Here is a 16,625-nt window from a genome sequence, read left to right as displayed (position 1 = left end):
ATGGTTGGAAAGCCTGTCCCCTACCCCGCCCCGCCAGCCATTCATCTCAATGACTCCTCCTCCGTGGGTCTTCGTGGCCCCGGGAATTATTCCCTTGCCTGGGCACCTGCCCTGCTCGTCGCTTCAGGAGGATGGACAGGTGCAGGGACAGATAGAGGAGCAGATGTCCACCTAGGAATCTCAGGGCTCATTCATTGTCCCCAACCAGGCATCTCCACCGCCTATCTTTAAAGCTCTGCGCCAGAGGACTGGGTCCGAGGACGCCGGGAGCAGGCGGCAAGAGTTGAGCCCCCAGGTTATGGAGTGGCACCGAGACAATGACCACAGGGAAGCGGAAACTCGGGTGCACAAGGTAGTCCCGGAGAGCCGCGCGGCGGTGGGGGGAGGCAGAGACCACTCCCTCCTACTTCCCCGACGTTATTTCCTGGGAGGAGTCGGCGTTCGCTGGCGGGAGCGGTGATTCCCGGACCCGGCTCGCGAGTCCGCGGTACCGGGCGGGTGGTCCCTGCGGGCGCGCCGGGGCCGCTCCCCCGCCGTGAGCCGTGGCCCTCGGACCGCGGCGAGCCTGGTACGACCTCTAAAGGCGTCCGCGAGCGCACTTACACGTCGGCTCGTTGGTCTAGGGGTATGATTCTCGCTTCGGGTGCGAGAGGTCCCGGGTTCAAATCCCGGACGAGCCCGGCTTCGGTTTTGGCGCGAAAAGCGAGTGCCGCCGCGGCCTGGCGAGCGGGAACGGCGCCCGGCGTGCAGGCGGATCTGCGACCCCGCCAAGCGAGCGGAGAGCCTGGAACAGGTACGCTGGGAGCTCTTTTGTTCCGTTCGCACACCCGGCGGCCGTAGGGAGCTCGCGGGGCACAGCCGGTCCAGGCCGGGGTGCGCAGGGCCGCGTGCGGACCTGGGCCAGCCCCGCTCATTCTGGCGCGGCGGCTGGGGTTGTGCGTGACGTGGGGTGGACCCGAGTGGGGGCGGAACCTGTCGGAAGTCGGGTCTCCGCGGCCTCGCAGGCGGTCTGCTTCCCGAGTCGCTCAGTCGCCGTCAGGAGCTCTCGCGGGTTTGTCCCAGCGGCCGGAGGGAGCAAAGCCCCGGCCCAGGGCGCGCTGGGCACCAGATCCTCGAGTCGCAGAGCGTGCTCTTCAGCTCCTTCCTCGTTAGTATAGTGGTGAGTATCCCCGCCTGTCACGCGGGAGACCGGGGTTCGATTCCCCGACGGGGAGAAGCGTGTCGCCTTTTGCCCTTTTCTTCCTATAACAAATCCCACTTGCAACCAAGCAACCGTCCTGGGCTGTGGGGTGGAGATTTTTTTTTTTTCTTTAATAAGAGGAAGGAAAGGGAAGGAAGAAGGTAAAAGATAGTGGGTCCTCACTCGTTCTAAAAGCTCGGCGCTCAGCCCTCTGTGGTGGCCAGAGGATCCCGGCAGACCCCTGATCCCGGAGAGGGCGGCGAAAAGTTCTAAAACTGAAGGCTATTGCGTTGGCCGGGAATCGAACCCGGGTCAACTGCTTGGAAGGCAGCTATGCTCACCACTATACCACCAACGCCCGCTAGCGAACCTTGCTCCCGACGCTAGAACTTCCGAACGTGCGCAGGCGCGGGGCCTGCGAGAAGCCCCCTCCGAGCTCGAGCGCAGGACGCACGTCAAGGAAGCCGCGACCCAGGCGGCAGGTGACACGCAGCCTACAGATGAGAAACCGAAGTTCAGAGGACCTATGTGAAGGGGCTTTCGGAGTCACTGGGAGAGCCTCGGTTATATCTAAGATTTGTCTGGGGGGCCAGGACTGCCGCGACACCGCGTGGGCTTTGTCACCCCCAGAAACAAGTCCCAAACGCACAGATCGCTTCTCTGTTGGGCGAACCCCATGTGTCGCAAGGTTGAAGAACTGAGCCTTGCGCCAAGCGCGCCTGAGCACATCTACCCACAGTAGGAGCTTTGATTCCTAGGTGTTCACTCCCGGCTCTCGAGAGGACTCGGACAGAACCTTCGGGGCCGGCCCTGAGGCTGTGGCTCCGCCCCTTATCGCTGACGATCGATCTGTTCACGAGAGCCGTGCAGCCCTCGCCTCGGGGAGGCCTCGTGGCGCAACGGTAGCGCGTCTGACTCCAGATCAGAAGGTTGCGTGTTCAAATCACGTCGGGGTCACGAAAGCTTGCAATTTTAGATGTATGTTGATATTTTTCGGAGAAAGAAAGGGGGGGAAAAAGATTTGTTTCTACATATGAAAAAAATACAAACCTCAGCGTTCCTGTGATTTTGCTTTTCCCAAAGTGTATGGATTTTCTCCTAAAATACAAATGTTGGAACGTCTATTGCAGCTTTCCAGTAGTGATCCTTTTAATCTCAGATATTTTAGGTATCCCAACACAAACTGTTCACGGGGAGCTGCGAGTTCTTGTTCAGAAAATGTACTTGGAACAATAAAGATTCTTTATTGGAAGGGATGCAGCAAGAATTGATAATTATTATAAGTAACAATTAATGAATTAAAGAGATGTTCTCCAGGGGCGCCTGGGTGGCTTAGTCGGTTGGGCCTGCGACTTGAGCTCAGGTCATGATCTCGTGGTTTGTGAGTTGGAGCCCCGCTAGGGAATCTGTGCTGACAGCTCAGAGCCTGAATCCTGCTTCAGATTCTGTCTGCCCCTCCCCTGCTCATGCTCTCTCTCTGTCTCTCAATAATAAACATTAAAAAAAGAGAGAGAGAGATGTTCTCCAGGCTTCTCAATGGTGACTAGAAGCCACCTGCATTTTTGCTGCTTCTGGTCTATTGGGGGACCAAAGAAATACAGGCCAGCTACTCTATAAGCCTTGTCTTTCCCAGCAGGCAATTCCTCCCGGACATCTCTTTCCTTAACAGTGTTTGTTTGAAAGTACCAGACCTGGGCTGAGCCAGCTCTGCACCCCGCACAGGGCAGACACCTGCACGATGTTTGGCCCTTCCCGTCTGCTCCGCTCCCTGTCTGCTCTCCCGGTTCAGTGAACTGCATTTAATTCGTAAAGAACCTCTTGCTCTCATCCACTGGGGCCAGGTGATGCCTTAGTCATAATGATAGCTGACACTGAGGGCTTGCTGTGGGCCAGCCACGGAGCCAAGCGCTTCAGAGACCTTTCCTCAATTAATCCTGATAGCCAGCTTGCAAGGCTGTATAACCATGCCCATCTTAGAGCTGACACTCAGCAGGATTGATCCGTTTGCCAAGCAACACAGATTGCAAGTGGTGGGCTCAGAGGCAAACGCGTAATGCCCAAGCCCACAGGCTTTCTCCTGCATGGTGTTCCCTAAGAGCCCACCTGAGGAGTGACCAGGTAAGGTTAGTGGCCCCAGGGGAAGGGAGGATGACCTCGGAGTGTGGTTTATGGTCCAGAAGAGCCCTGGGATTAGGGATGGGATGTTTGTAGTCTAGAGACCAAATCCAGTCCACAGACATGTTTGGTGACTGATTTGCCAACATTGACAGCTCAGTCAATTTCACACGTAAATCTAGATTCCTAGCTTCTCTTGAAAATTCAAAAGATCCATCCACACCTGGGGGCTACGCTTTCACATAGTAACAATCCACTAGAGCGGAGTCTTGCTTCTGTCTTTCAGACATGTCTTCCCCCTTTGACACACTCCCCATCACGGAAGCTGAGGTCCATCATATACCAACCTAGGGACGATCCAAAAAACCTGGGGTTCGGAAAAAGCCTGGATTTTTGGCAGAAACGGGACAGTGAATTCCCACCCTGACCCCTTTTGCTTCAGATACGTAGCACTGATAGATAAAATATAAAATATAGAGAACTAAAAGGCCATAGAAAGGCTTACAAATGAACAATTCAGTAGTCCAAATGCAAAACCTTGAACTGGGCTGATGAAGGAAATGGGATCCTGACTGGGGACAGAGAGGGAAGCCAGAGCCTCAGCGCTATCATTGTATCAGAAAAGGAGGCTGTAAAACAAACCACCAACTCCCTGTCTGGAACCACAGGCCCGAAAGGGCAGGAGGACTCAGATGTGGCTCAAGACCAGAAACACGTCCAACTTTCCCTCTCCCCCATGATTGCATTTGAGATACCCTCAATATCACAGTGAGGCAGGAGCCCCCAAATACCATGATAAGACCTGATTTTTTGACTGGGAGCGAGGAGGTAACAGCAATGGCCAGATTGTCGGTCAGGGAGCAATGTGTGACATGAAGAGAGAGAGAGAAAACAACAAAATGAAACACTCTTCTGGCCCAGACGACATTACAAACCCAAATCCCAAAACGTATGAAGAAGCATAACTGGAACAGAGACAATAATTGGAAGATATGAAAATAAGTCTACGGGGCAGTCCGGCAGAGAATTTAAAGTAAGTGTGACTGGGGTATGTAAAAAGATAAATAACAAAATCAAATCATGAGACAAAAAGACAAAGATTCAATAGTCATATGGATAGGCAAGTGACCAATTAGAAATCTCACACATGGATGACAGATGTAATAAAAGAAGTCTAGGTAGGGGTGCCTGGCTGGCTCAGTCGGTTAAGCCTCCGACTCTAGGTTTCGGCTCAGGTCATGATCTCGTGGTTTCCTGAGTTCAAGGTCCACATTGGGCTCTGCGCTGACAGTGCAGAGCCTGCTTGGAATTCTCTCTCTCTCTCCCTCTCTCTCTGCCCCTCCCCTACTCACACTGTCTCTGTCTCTCTTAAAATAAATAAACTTTAAAAAAAAAAGTCTATCTTACATCTTAAACTGGGAACAGTCTGAGAGAGATTTAGCTATTAAAAAAAAAAAATAGAACTCAAGAATTTACCCAAAACACAGCACAGAACAGAGGGACGAGAAATTTCAAAAGCATGAAAAAACAAGCTAACTGATGTGGAAGATAGATTTAGAAGCTCTGATTACCTCCAGAGGAGTTTCAGAAAAAAGACAATAGAAAATAGTAAAGAAACAGTATACATAGACTTAATTATTACATTTTTGCACTGAAGCTTCACCTGGATGCCTTTTATTTCACACACACATACACACACACACATCAGAAGCAAACAGGGAAAAATTGGTTAAGATTGAAATAATTGAATAGTAGTTATGCAATTGCTTTAAAAAGTATTCCTGTGGGAATGCAAGCTGGTGCAGCCACTCTGGAAAACAGTATGGAGTTTCCTCAAAAAACTAAAAACAGAACTACCCTATGACCCAGCAATTGCACCACTAGGCATTTATCCATGGGATACAGGTGTGTTGTTTCGAAGGGACACATGCACCCCCATGTTTATAGCAGCCCTATCGACAATAGCCAAAGTATGGAAAGAGCCCAAATGTCCATCGATGGATGAATGGATAAAGAAGATGCGGTATATATATACAATGGAGTATGATTCGGCAATCAAAAAGAAGGAAATCTTGCCATTTGCAACTACGTGGATGGAACTGGAGGGTATTACGCTACGTGAAATTAGTCAGAGAAAGACAAAAATCATATGACTTCATTCATGTGAGAACTTTAAGAGACAAAACAGATGAACATAAGGGAAGGGAAACAAAAATAATATAAAAACAAGGAGGGAGACAAAACAGAAGAGACTCATAAATATGGAGAACAAACTGAGGGTTACTGGAGGGTGTGGGAGGGAGGATGCGCTAAATGGAGGCGGGGCATTAAGGAATCTACTCCTGAAATCATTGTTGCACCATATGCTAATTAATTTGGATGTAAATTAAAAAAAATAAAAAATTAAATTAAAAAAATAAAATAAGATAAAATCATAGCAGATAGCATGCAAAATAAAAGCTCATTTAAAGATCAATTTTAGGGTTATCTGGGTGGCTCAGTTGGTTGGGCATCCAACTTTGGGTCCGGTCATGGTCTCACAGTTTGTGCATTCAAGCCCTGCATCCAGCTTTGTGCTGACTCTGTGGAGACAGCTTAGGATTTGCTCTCTCCCTCTGTCTCTGCCCCTCCCCTTCTCTCTCTCTCTCTCTCTCCCCCCCTCAAAAATAAACATTAACAAATAATAATAAAGATCAATTTTACTTCTTGGTGTGAAAAAAAAAAGTATTCCTGGTATTTGAAATATTTTGTAATCTTTTTTTTCCATATTTTTTTTGGTGGTAAAATACACTTACCATAAAATTTACCATCTTAACCATTTTAATGTGTACAACTCAGGGGGTTGTAGTATGGTTACACAGTTGTTCACCAATCACCACAATGTAATTACGGAATGTTTTCTTTTTTTATTATTTTTCATTTTTTTTAAGTCTATTTGAGAGAAAGAAAGCACAAGTTGGGGAGAGGCAGAGAGAGAGGGTAGTGGAGAGAGAGAATCCCAAGCAGGCTCTGCATGGTTGGTGGAGAGCCCAATGTGGGGCTCGAACTCATGAACTGTGAGATCTTGAGCCTAAGTCCCCCACTTAACTGACTGAGCCACCCAGGCACCCCCAGAACATTTTCATCACTCTGAAAAGAAACCCCTGTAGCCATTGGCCATCCCTCCCCATTTCCCCCGCCCCCTTGGGAGTATTGGCCAGGCTCCCCCCAAACCAGCCCCTTCCAGATCCTTCTGAGTCTACTCTTCATTCCTGAAAGAGGCTTATTGGTTGATACTGAGAATTCGTGTCTTGACATTTCTTTGGGGGAGATTCCATTATGAGAAATACAAGGGACTAACATCTATGCATCCCGAGCGTTATAGTATCCCAGCCATCCTGCCCTGAACACATCCTGTCCCTTTAGAACACGATCCAATCCTGCCCCTTCCCAGTCTTGGGAAAATGCGCCCTGGCAAGAAGGTCACTGACAACTCCCCCTCACTGACCTCTCCAGAAGCTCTGGGGTAAACAACAGGGATTTTGTTCACTAACTTGAACAGGCAGCTGATGGTTGCCTAGCCGATAGAACAGATAGTTTTTGTTTTGTTTTGTGGTTTATGAATAATGCAAATCCCGGTCCTGTGCTGGCCCCGTCAAATATTCCTGAAAGGCCAAATATCTTCTGGCAAAATGTGCGAGTGGGAATTTAAAGACCGTGGAGGGACGGGGACACTGTATGGGATCGATCAGGCATATCCCACCCTTGCACTGCGTCTCCTGACACATTCCGGAAACATCTCCCTTCGCTAGGTCATGAGGAATAAAGGAGGCTGCAGGGGATAGAATTTTCACAAAGCTTTTCATTAGCTAGTCTCTCTAGGCCAAGTACGTTGATGAAGTCACTACAGTTGAGGTGGGCTCTCTCCCTGATCTCGGGAAGTGGGGTTAAGCTGACCCTAAGTAAAAACAATCCACCTCCAGAAGCAAAATTATTTTTTCACAAATGGCAGAGGGGTGCCCTTGGTTGCCAAATCTCTGGAGATACCTCATCACACACAGATCTCTGAACTTTTGTATTAACCATGGACTCCCCAGAATGAAATTGCAAGCCACACAGCTTGTGGTACACAGCTATTTCTACCCCCCACCCCTTGGTGTTTTCACTGCAGTGGCTACGAGAGATACTCACTTTACCAGGATCCTTTGCAGTAGTCATGTGACACAGTTTTGGCCAAGGAGAAATCTATTGGGTACTTCTGGAAAGGCTTCTGCTTATCCTGATAAAAGGGGCACAGACTGTTGGCCGCCATCTTGCACTCATAAGGAACATGTGAAGAGAATCACAGAAAGGCAATCCAGATCTCTAACAAAACAGCTACGTACTTGCTGACTTCTTGCTACGCAGGAGAAAAGAGATCCCTATTGTTTGTGCCATTGTTAACTGGGCCTTCTGCAACTTGCAGCCAAAAGCATTAGGAAATGATCGAGAAACCCATAAGCACTTCTTGGATTTACATTTGGCTGAATTATATGAAACTGGTGTTTTTGTAGGTCAAATGATTGACTCTCAACAGTTTCACGTCATTTATTCAAAGTCTATGACTAAGAACCCTTGAGGCTGGGTCTGTAGATGTGCGTCCGTGAGTATTCTTTTGACCCCAAATAACCAAACCCTCAAGTCAATGCATTAGGGAAAGTGCAGAATAGGCGTCCAGGGGCTCAACAACATCATCAAAGCCTTGGGCTCTTCCCAGGCCTCTCTTCTGCCTTCTACGAGGTCAAGCTTCATTCTCAGGCTGCTTCCTTCAGGAGTACCACCAGCAGCAAGGTGTGCTTTGTGGAGAAAAGGAGTTCTGCCCAGCATTCTGGACAAGAATCCTAAAAGTCCCATAACTAACTGGGTCACTTGGGTCACACGCTTATCCCCCGAACCATGACCATGATTCTGGTCGTGGTGTAAATCGATCAGCATCCAATCCTGGGTTTGCGATGGTGTCAGCTTCCCTCTCAGACCCACAACATTTTGGGTGCTTTCTGGAAGTGGGAATGGTTAGGGGAATGGACACTGGCTAGGTAACCACGTTGTCCACAAGTTGGAGATTAGGAGTTGGCAGGAACAGAAACCACTAGAGCGGAATCCGTAGACACTTGGTTGTTTCCATACCTGGGCTATTATAAATACTGCTCAGTGAACATGGGAATACAGATTTTTTTTTTGAATTTTGCCTTCCTTTTCTTTGGATAAATACTCAGAGGTAGAATTGCCAGACCCTATGGTAGTCCTATCTTTAAGTTTTTGATGACTCTGTGATGTTTTCCACAGGGGCTGCACCAATTTACATTCCTACCAACCGTGCACAAGGGCTCCCTTTGCTCACATCCTCACCGGTGCTTGTCACTTCCCATCTTTTGGATGATAACCATTCGAACAGGTGTGAAGCTATGTCTCATTGTGGTTTTGATTTGCATTTCCTTGATGATCAATGATGTCAAGCATCTTTCTCGTATTTCTTGGCCATCCGTATGTCTTCTTTGGAGAAACGTCTATTCTGATCTTCAGCCCGTTTTTAAATCAGCTTGGTTTTTTGCTGTTAAAAAGTTGTATGAGTTAATTAGGTATTGGGGGTATCCGCCCCTTATCAGGTATACGCTTTGCAAATATTTTTTTCCCATTCACCACCTTGCCTTTTCGTTTGTCGACGGTTTCTTTTGCAGAGGCCTTCAGTTTGCTGAAGTCACGCTTGTTTGTTTTTGCTCTTGCTTTTGACTGTGTTGTCAGAGTTAAAAAATAACAATAATTATTGCCAAGGCCTATGTCAAGAAACCTACAGCCTGTGTTTTCTTATAGGACTCTTATGGTTTCAGGTCTTATGTCCCAGTCTTTAATTAATCACTTTTCAGTTCATTTTTGGGCCTAGTGTAAGAAAGTGATCCCAGTTTCGTTCTTTTGCCTGTGTACCTGTCCAGTTTTCCCAGCACCATTTATTGAGGAGACCGCCCTTTCCCCATTGTGTATTCTTGGCAACTTTTTCATAAATTAATTAACCATATATGTGTGAGTTTATTGCTGGGCTCTCTGCTCAGTCCCATCGACCTATGCGGCGGTGTTTACGCCAATACCTCGCTGTGTGAATTACTGTAGCTTTGTAATACAGCCTGAAATCTGGGAGCGTGATGTCTTGTCACTAGCTTTGTTCTTTCTCCATTGCTTTGGCCAGTTGGATTCTTTGGCAGTTCCATACAAATTTGGTACTTTTTTTTTTTTTTCTACTTCTGTAGAATATGTAACTGGAATTTTGATGGAGGTTGCATGGAATCTGTAGATTGTAGCGGGGGGAACAAGGGAGTTTGCTTCACAAACGGCGCTGGCATAATGAACTCCCCGTGTGTCCGAAACAAAGACCCTGGTCCCTACATACAGAAGGATACATCCCAGATACATTAAAATTTTAAATTAAAGGAAAAAGATACCTTGACTCCCGGACAAGGTAAACTTTGCTCAGCCAGAACCCCAGCGATATTCCGCCTCTAACTTTGGGCCCCACCCGCTACGTCAGGGGTGTCCAGCCAATGAGAATTGGGCATGGACAGCGCGCTCAGCCAATGGGGTCACGGCGGGAGATTTGAAAGGGCCTCAGCGGGGGGAGGGCCTGGCAGGTTCAGTCGTTTGCCCGGGGCCCGGAAGGTGGCCGTGCTCGGGCTCCAGGTGAGCCGGCTCCCTTTCGCGGGTCTTGCGCTGGGAGAGGCCAGGCGATCGGGCAGGTCGGGGGTCCGTTGGGCGGGCCCGCGCGCACCCGTGGAGCTGCTGGGAGCTCCAGGGTAGAGGGAGGGTCCCGAACTGGCGGTGCGCAGGGAGAGGGCGGGGGCGGCGAGACCAGCACCCCAGTGCGCCCCGATGAGCCAGCGAGCTGACCTGCTCCGTTTCACCGGCCCCAGGCCTGCGCTTCCGGCTAGATCGGTCCGATCCCTCCCTCTCTCGCTCCCTCTTTTTTTTCTGCTTCCTACAGCCCTGTTTCCCTTGTCTGCCCAGCTCTCCTCCCCCCTTTCCCTCCCAGGATGGCCCAGAAGGAGAACGCCTACCCCTGGCCCTACGGCCGGCAGACGGTAAGGGCTGTCCCACTTCCCCTCCCCCCACCCGCATGGAGAGTTCCTGCCTGGGGATTTGAGGTCCCGCGGGGGCCGGGGGCGGGGCGGAATCCTCCAAATCGCCCTCGGTTTTGCTCCGACGTCTGGGTCCCAAGAGTTTGCTGGCTGGAACCCGGTCCGGTCATTTGCAACTACATCCTATCAGGCGCTGCCAACTTGAATCTGACCCGCCTGCGAGGACCGTCTACAGGGTTGAGCCTCCTTGTCACGTATACATGCTATCTCGGCCGAGCAGACAGGTTCCGTGGTTCCCAACCCTTATCCCGAAAATAATAGGCTAAGTAGGAAATAGAAATAGACTCCGAACGGGTTTATGTAAGTTTAAAAGATTAATAATTTGGAGTCTGTTTTACGACTGGTGTGAAGGAAAGATCTAAAGAGATTTATTTTCCAGTTGTCCTAAGACCTTTTCAGTGGCGAGTCTACTCTCTGATTTGAAATGCCACCTTTATTGTATGAAATGCCCCCCTGTATGTGGGTCTGTTTCTGGACCCTGTTTTGTTCAGCTTGCTCATCTGTAACTTCTGTGCTCGTATCATTGCTCGGGAATGGGTTTTTAGGGCACCAGGTTTTCTTCTTCTCTTGGCTAAGAACAAGGAAGGGGCTCTCGTAGGCTTTGCTCCCTCGTCGGTGGGGCTTGGGTATCCTGCAGCGTCCATCTATCCCCTTGCCCACCAGCTCGCATCCTCGTGGAGCACTTATCGAGGCTCTCAAGAATGGAGGCTGAGGGGCGCCTGGGTGGCCCAGTGGGTTAAGCGACCGATTCTTGGTTTCGGCTCAGGTCCTGATCTCACGGTTTCATGAGATCCAGTGCCACATCGGGCTCTGCGGTGACAGCGTGGAGCCTGCTTGGGATTCTCCCTCTCCTTCTCTCTCTACCCCTCCCCTGCTCACGCTGTCTCTGTCTCTCCCAAAATAAATAAACTTAAAAGAAAAAAAAAGAACGGAGACTGAAATAGAAACCATTGTCACGTCTACAGTGACACAAAACAGTTGTATATATTACTCGGAGAAATAGCAAGTGAGAAGTGGTCCAGGGGCATCAGAGTAGCCCTCGCTGCCTCCAGAGCCTCTTGTTGCAAAGGGGTAAATACTGGAATTTGTTGCAACATTCAAGACCTCCAGGACCTCATCTAAGCCTTATTAGACTGAGCTTTTTAGGGAGAGTGAGGGTGTCTCTGCCGATCCTTGAATTGGGGGCATTTGTTACCTGCCCTCTACTGCCCGCTGGGATGGGAGCTGGTGTGAATGAGCGTGGGGTTGCAGATGGACCGGACTGTAGAGGTTGGACAGTTTCGTGCCTGAGAATGTGGTGTGGGCCAGGGCCGAAGAGGTGAAATGTTCGGTGTTGGGGTGACTGAGTCCTTTAAAAAAAAATTTTTTTTTTAATGTTTATTTTTGAGGAAGAGAGAGAGAGTGCGTGAGTGGGGGAGGGGGCAGAGAGAGAAAGAGAGAGAGAGAGACACAGAATCCGAAGCAGGCTTGAGGCTCGGAGCTGTCAGCACCGAGCCCAGTGCGGGGCTCGAACTCAGGAACCGTGAGATCATGACCGGAGCTGAAGTCGGATGCTTACCCGACAGGGCCATGGCGCCCCAAGTCCTTTGCTTCTTAACTCAGGCCACCTTAGGTTGCTTATTAAGAACCGATTTTATGGGCTCCCGGGTGGCTCAGTCGGTGGACCATCTGACTCTTCATTTCCGTTCAGGTCATGCTGTCACGGTTCGTGGGATCGAGCCCCGCTTTGGGCTCTGCGCTGACAATGGAGAGCCTGATTGGGATTCTCTCTCTCCCTATCTCTCTGCCCCTCCCCTGCTCTCTCTCTCAAAATAAATAAGCATAAAAAAAAAAAAGAACCTATTTTAATACAGAGCGATGAGCAGAGCTTTGGGAGTTTTGAGCAAAACTGTGGTCTCAGTGTTCCTCTTTGAACAGGTGGGTGGCTGGGTGACCCTCAGCAAGTACTGAAATGCTGCTGGTAGCACATTCCAAGCGGGTCCCTGGAACAAAGGCACCCTCAGAGCTCCCCCTGCTCCTTCTCAGACTCAGCCTGGCCTGAACACCCTGCCCCAGAGGGTCCTCCGGAAGGAGCCTGCCACCCCATCCGCGCTTGTCCTCATGAGCCGCTCCAACACCCAGCCCACAGGTAACCGGGACCCGGGAGAGGATTGAGCTGGGTGGACCAGGGTCTAGGGGGTGGGTGCAGGGATGAAGATATCAAAGGAGGGCCTCAACTCCCCTGTCGTTTGCTTAGCCGCCCCTGGCCAGAAGGTGGTAGAGAACAGCAGTGGGACCCCCAACTTCTCCATGTGAGTACCCAAGCCTTGGGGTGGCGGGGGAGGAGACAGGACAGCGAATAGGTAGGAAACGAGAGAGGTAGCCGCTCGGGGCAGGAGCGCCTGGTCCCTCCTCCACTCCCTCCAGAGGGAAACAGGGCTCAGGGAGTCCCCACCTCGGGGGACTGCCCGGCCGCCCGGCCGTCACTCGGCTGCCTTCCTCCCACTTCCAAGCAGGCGATCCTTCACCATCGATGACTTTGAGATTGGGCGTCCTCTGGGCAAAGGCAAGTTTGGCAACGTGTACCTGGCTCGGGAGAAGAAAAGCCATTTCATCGTGGCACTCAAGGTCCTGTTCAAGTCTCAGATAGAAAAGGAGGGTGTGGAGCACCAGCTTCGCAGGGAGATCGAAATCCAGGCCCATCTGCAGTACGAGCCCCTGTGCGCCGACCCAAGCCCCTCCCTGCTCCTCCCTCCGCTCCCCTTTCACCCCTGCCCCATCCAGACTGCCTCTTCCGCTGCCACTTAGCGCCCCGGAGCTCCCAGTCCCCAATGGGACCCCGGTTTGCCCCACGTGGCACTGTTGTCTTTCCCATTTCCTTCTGTCAGGGTGCAACCTGAGTCCTCCCTTCCCTCCTCCAGGCATCCCAACATCTTGCGTCTCTACAACTATTTCTACGACCGCCGAAGGATCTACTTGATTCTGGAGTATGCCCCCCGGGGCGAGCTCTACAAGGAGCTGCAGAAGAGCCGCACTTTTGACGAGCAGCGAACAGCCACGGTCCGGGCGGGTGGGCGCCTGGGGCACCGGCAGGGGCCCGAGGCTGGGGGCCCCGCTGCTTGTAGCTTGAGGTCCAGCCTTGTCTGACGTCCTGTCATTGCCCCCACCCCCACCCCCCAGATCATGGACGAGCTGGCAGACGCTCTGTTGTACTGCCACGGGAAGAAGGTGATTCACAGAGACATAAAGCCAGAGAATCTGCTCTTGGGGCTCCAGGGAGAGCTGAAGATCGCCGACTTTGGCTGGTCTGTGCATGCCCCCTCCCTGAGGTATGGTGGGCCAGGAGCCCTGCCCTAGGGGCGAATGGCTGGGGCGATCAAAATAATACCACTGCAGAGCTCGTTACCTAGACACATGTGGGTTTGTCCTCCTGTCCGTAGAGACACAGCAATATCTTTCCAAGAATCGGAGACCCGCAATTTTGTTGCCCAGATTTCCTGCTGAATATGTTGGGACCCTCTTACCATGTTGCTGAGGATGTTCCCACATCATCTGTAATGGCTCCATAGTATTGCACGATAGACATGGAACCTGATATATTTCATTGCTTCCTGGACTTTTGACATGTCCCCAGTTTTTCCTTCACCCCCCGTTTTTCCTTTACTTCTAAGATGAGCGTTGCCCTTAGATCTGATTATTTCCAGGTACATCCCCCTGTGTGCCATTCTACCTCTATTTTTTTCATAATGTTTATTTATTTATTTTTGAGGTGTGGGGGGAGGGAGAGGCAGAGAGAGAGAGAGGGAGACACAGAGTCCGAAGCAGGCTCCAGGTTCCGAGCTGTCCACACAGAGCCTGACGCGGGGCTCGAACTCACGAACCGTGAGATCATGACCTGAGCGGAAGTTGAACGCTTAACCGACTGAGCCACCCAGGCGCCCCACTTTGGGTTGTACCTAGTCCTGCCCCCGGGACCCTGTCAGAGTCTGGTTGAGACACCCCGCTGGCGCATGCTGGGGGTCGCTTGGCTGTCGAATGGCGGGGAAAAGAGAGGCCATCTTTATCTGGGATCTCTTCCCCCCTCCCCAATCCACCCAGGAGGAAGACGATGTGCGGCACCTTGGACTACCTGCCTCCAGAAATGATTGAAGGGCGCACGCACAACGAGAAGGTGGATCTGTGGTGCATCGGGGTCCTTTGCTATGAGCTGCTGGTGGGAAACCCGCCCTTCGAGAGCGCTTCACACAATGAGACCTATCGACGCATCGTCAAGGTAGGAGGGTGGGCCCCAGTGCCTGGCGGGGGCTTCGCACAGAGATCAGGGGCCGGCAGGGCCTGGGCCCTAGGTCATTGTCCAAGTGAACCGGGTGGTCAGGGATAAAGCTACGGGGGCCCTTCTTCCTCTCCTTCTGCAGGTAGACCTGAAGTTCCCCCCATCCGTGCCCACGGGAGCCCAGGACCTCATCTCCAAGCTGCTCAAGCATAACCCCTCCGAACGGCTGCCCTTGGCCCAGGTCTCAGCCCACCCTTGGGTCCGGGCCCACTCTCGGAGGGTGCTGCCTCCCTCCGCCCTTCAGTCTGTCCCGTGACTTGTCCCTGTCATTCATTCGGTTGTGTCTGTCTGTATGCCTGTATCTGTGTATTTGGAAGGAGGGGTACCCGGCCTGTTCCTCTGTCTGTCTTCTACCTCCTTTTTATTTAATAAAGGCTGAAGCTTTTTATACAGAAGCATTTATATGGAAGCTTTTTATAGGGACGAGTTTAGACTTTCACAGGTAGAGACTGCTGTGGGGGAAGTTTCCCCTAGAGGGAGGGGATGGGGGCCAGGCAGGCACTGCACCGACGTCCCCAGCCAGCAGCCACCCTCGTTCTGTTCCCAGCCACCCCCGTCATTTCTTCCTCTGCTCTGGCCCCCAGGGCCTGGCCGCTGGGGCCTCAGATCCCCTCTGCTGCCCCTGAACATCACTTGCCTCTCCCCTCCTCCTCTTCTCTCAAATGCTGCCCCTCTAAGCCTTTCCTTCTGGTTCAGTCTCCACCAACCTAGGAGCAACTGAACGTTGCTGTCCCTTAGAAGTTGTCTGTTTCGCCGCTCAAATCTGGTTACCTGGTCCACCGGAGGTTACCTGGTCCACCGGAAGTCACAAGGGTCGTGATGGGAGAGCCCACTTTTAACGTCCGTATTCGTGAACGCCATGCTACAATGGTGTACTGATCCCTTTCCACAGTGCACACGTTTATTTTCTGTGCATCTGGAACATGAACTCAGTGCTTACTGCTACCATGTAGTCTAGGGGGAAAAAAGGTTCTTTCTTTATCAGATTAAGGAAGGGTTTGGTTTTTTGGTCTCCCGAACAGGTGTTGACTTTCATCAAATGCTTTTTCTGCCTCTGTTGGTTATTTGCTCTTTTGGTCAAGGCCAAGTATGTGAATAAATTTCCTTTTTTATACTTCATGTAGTTAAAAAAAATTGTTTTTTAAAATCAGTGTTCTTATTTCGGGGGCACCTGGGTGGCTCAGTCGGGTGAGTGGCCGGCATTGGCTCAGGTCATGATCTCATGGTTTGTGAGTTCGAGCCCCGTGTCAGGCTCTTGGCTGTCGGTGCAGAACCTGCTTTGGATCCTCTGTCTCTCTCTTGCTCTCTGCCGCTCCCCTGCTCTCTCTCTCTCTCTCTCTCTCTCTCAAAATTAAACATTTTGAAAAATAAATAAAATGATCGAATGATGTATAAGGCCTTTTTTTTAAATTTCTAGTTTCTCTCCCTTTAATTTTTTTTAATGTTTATTTATTTTTGAGAGAGAGAGAGAGAACGAGTGGGGGAGGGGCAAAGAGAGAGAGGGAGACACGGAATCCAAAGCAGGCTCCACACACTGGGAGATTGTGACCTGAGCTGAAGTCAGACGCTTAACTGACTGAGCCACCCAGGCGCCCCTCTCCCTTTTCTTTTCTGCCAACCCCACCCTTCCTACCGCCAGCGAAACCTGCCAGGTCCCAGCCCACCTTCCTGACAAACTCGGCTCCTTTCACGCTAGTTCATCCCACCTCCTAGGTGTTCTGCCTGTTTCTATTCCCGGCGCATTCTCCACATGGGAAGTTAGGGTACTTGGAATACAATCCCACCTCGTTCCTCAACACGGTCATCTACCGATTTTCAACCCTGCCTACATGCCTTAGGATCACCTGGAGGGGCTTACAAAGAAAACAAAAACGCT

General features: G+C 51.0%; 1 protein-coding gene and 4 non-coding genes across 14 annotated transcripts; 4 read left to right on the top strand and 1 right to left on the bottom strand.

The window, feature by feature from the left end:
- The first annotated feature begins 433 nt into the window (after positions 1-433).
- AURKB (aurora kinase B) lies at positions 434-15,135 on the top strand. 10 transcript variants are annotated; one of them, XM_015069487.3, is made up of 9 exons: positions 9,897-9,982; positions 10,332-10,380; positions 12,463-12,565; positions 12,674-12,728; positions 12,930-13,124; positions 13,338-13,476; positions 13,597-13,745; positions 14,515-14,689; positions 14,832-15,135. In XM_015069487.3, the coding sequence occupies exons 2-9, from the start codon at positions 10,333-10,335 to the stop codon at positions 15,003-15,005; spliced, it is 1,038 nt and encodes a 345-aa protein (XP_014924973.1). In that variant the 5' UTR covers positions 9,897-9,982; position 10,332; the 3' UTR covers positions 15,006-15,135. The 10 variants fall into 10 exon arrangements, with proteins under 10 accessions (XP_026903532.1, XP_014924973.1, XP_026903531.1 ...); XM_027047730.2 differs by having other exon boundaries at positions 9,900-9,982; positions 10,307-10,380; positions 12,933-13,124; XM_015069486.3 differs by having other exon boundaries at positions 9,900-9,982; positions 10,307-10,380.
- On the top strand, positions 609-680 carry TRNAP-CGG (transfer RNA proline (anticodon CGG)). Its single transcript has one exon. It is a non-coding gene; the product is annotated as a tRNA-Pro (tRNA).
- TRNAD-GUC (transfer RNA aspartic acid (anticodon GUC)) lies at positions 1,143-1,214 on the top strand. Its single transcript has one exon. It is a non-coding gene; the product is annotated as a tRNA-Asp (tRNA).
- On the bottom strand, positions 1,467-1,538 carry TRNAG-UCC (transfer RNA glycine (anticodon UCC)). The gene has a single exon. It is a non-coding gene; the product is annotated as a tRNA-Gly (tRNA).
- On the top strand, positions 2,066-2,137 carry TRNAW-CCA (transfer RNA tryptophan (anticodon CCA)). The gene has a single exon. It is a non-coding gene; the product is annotated as a tRNA-Trp (tRNA).
- Positions 15,136-16,625: the final 1,490 nt, after the last annotated feature.

This window comes from Acinonyx jubatus, chromosome E1 (assembly GCF_027475565.1).
Source record: "Acinonyx jubatus isolate Ajub_Pintada_27869175 chromosome E1, VMU_Ajub_asm_v1.0, whole genome shotgun sequence".
Classification (NCBI taxonomy): Eukaryota; Metazoa; Chordata; class Mammalia; order Carnivora; family Felidae; genus Acinonyx; species Acinonyx jubatus.
Note: the sequence above shows the minus strand (reverse complement) of the source record. Positions and strands in the feature narration are given on the sequence as shown.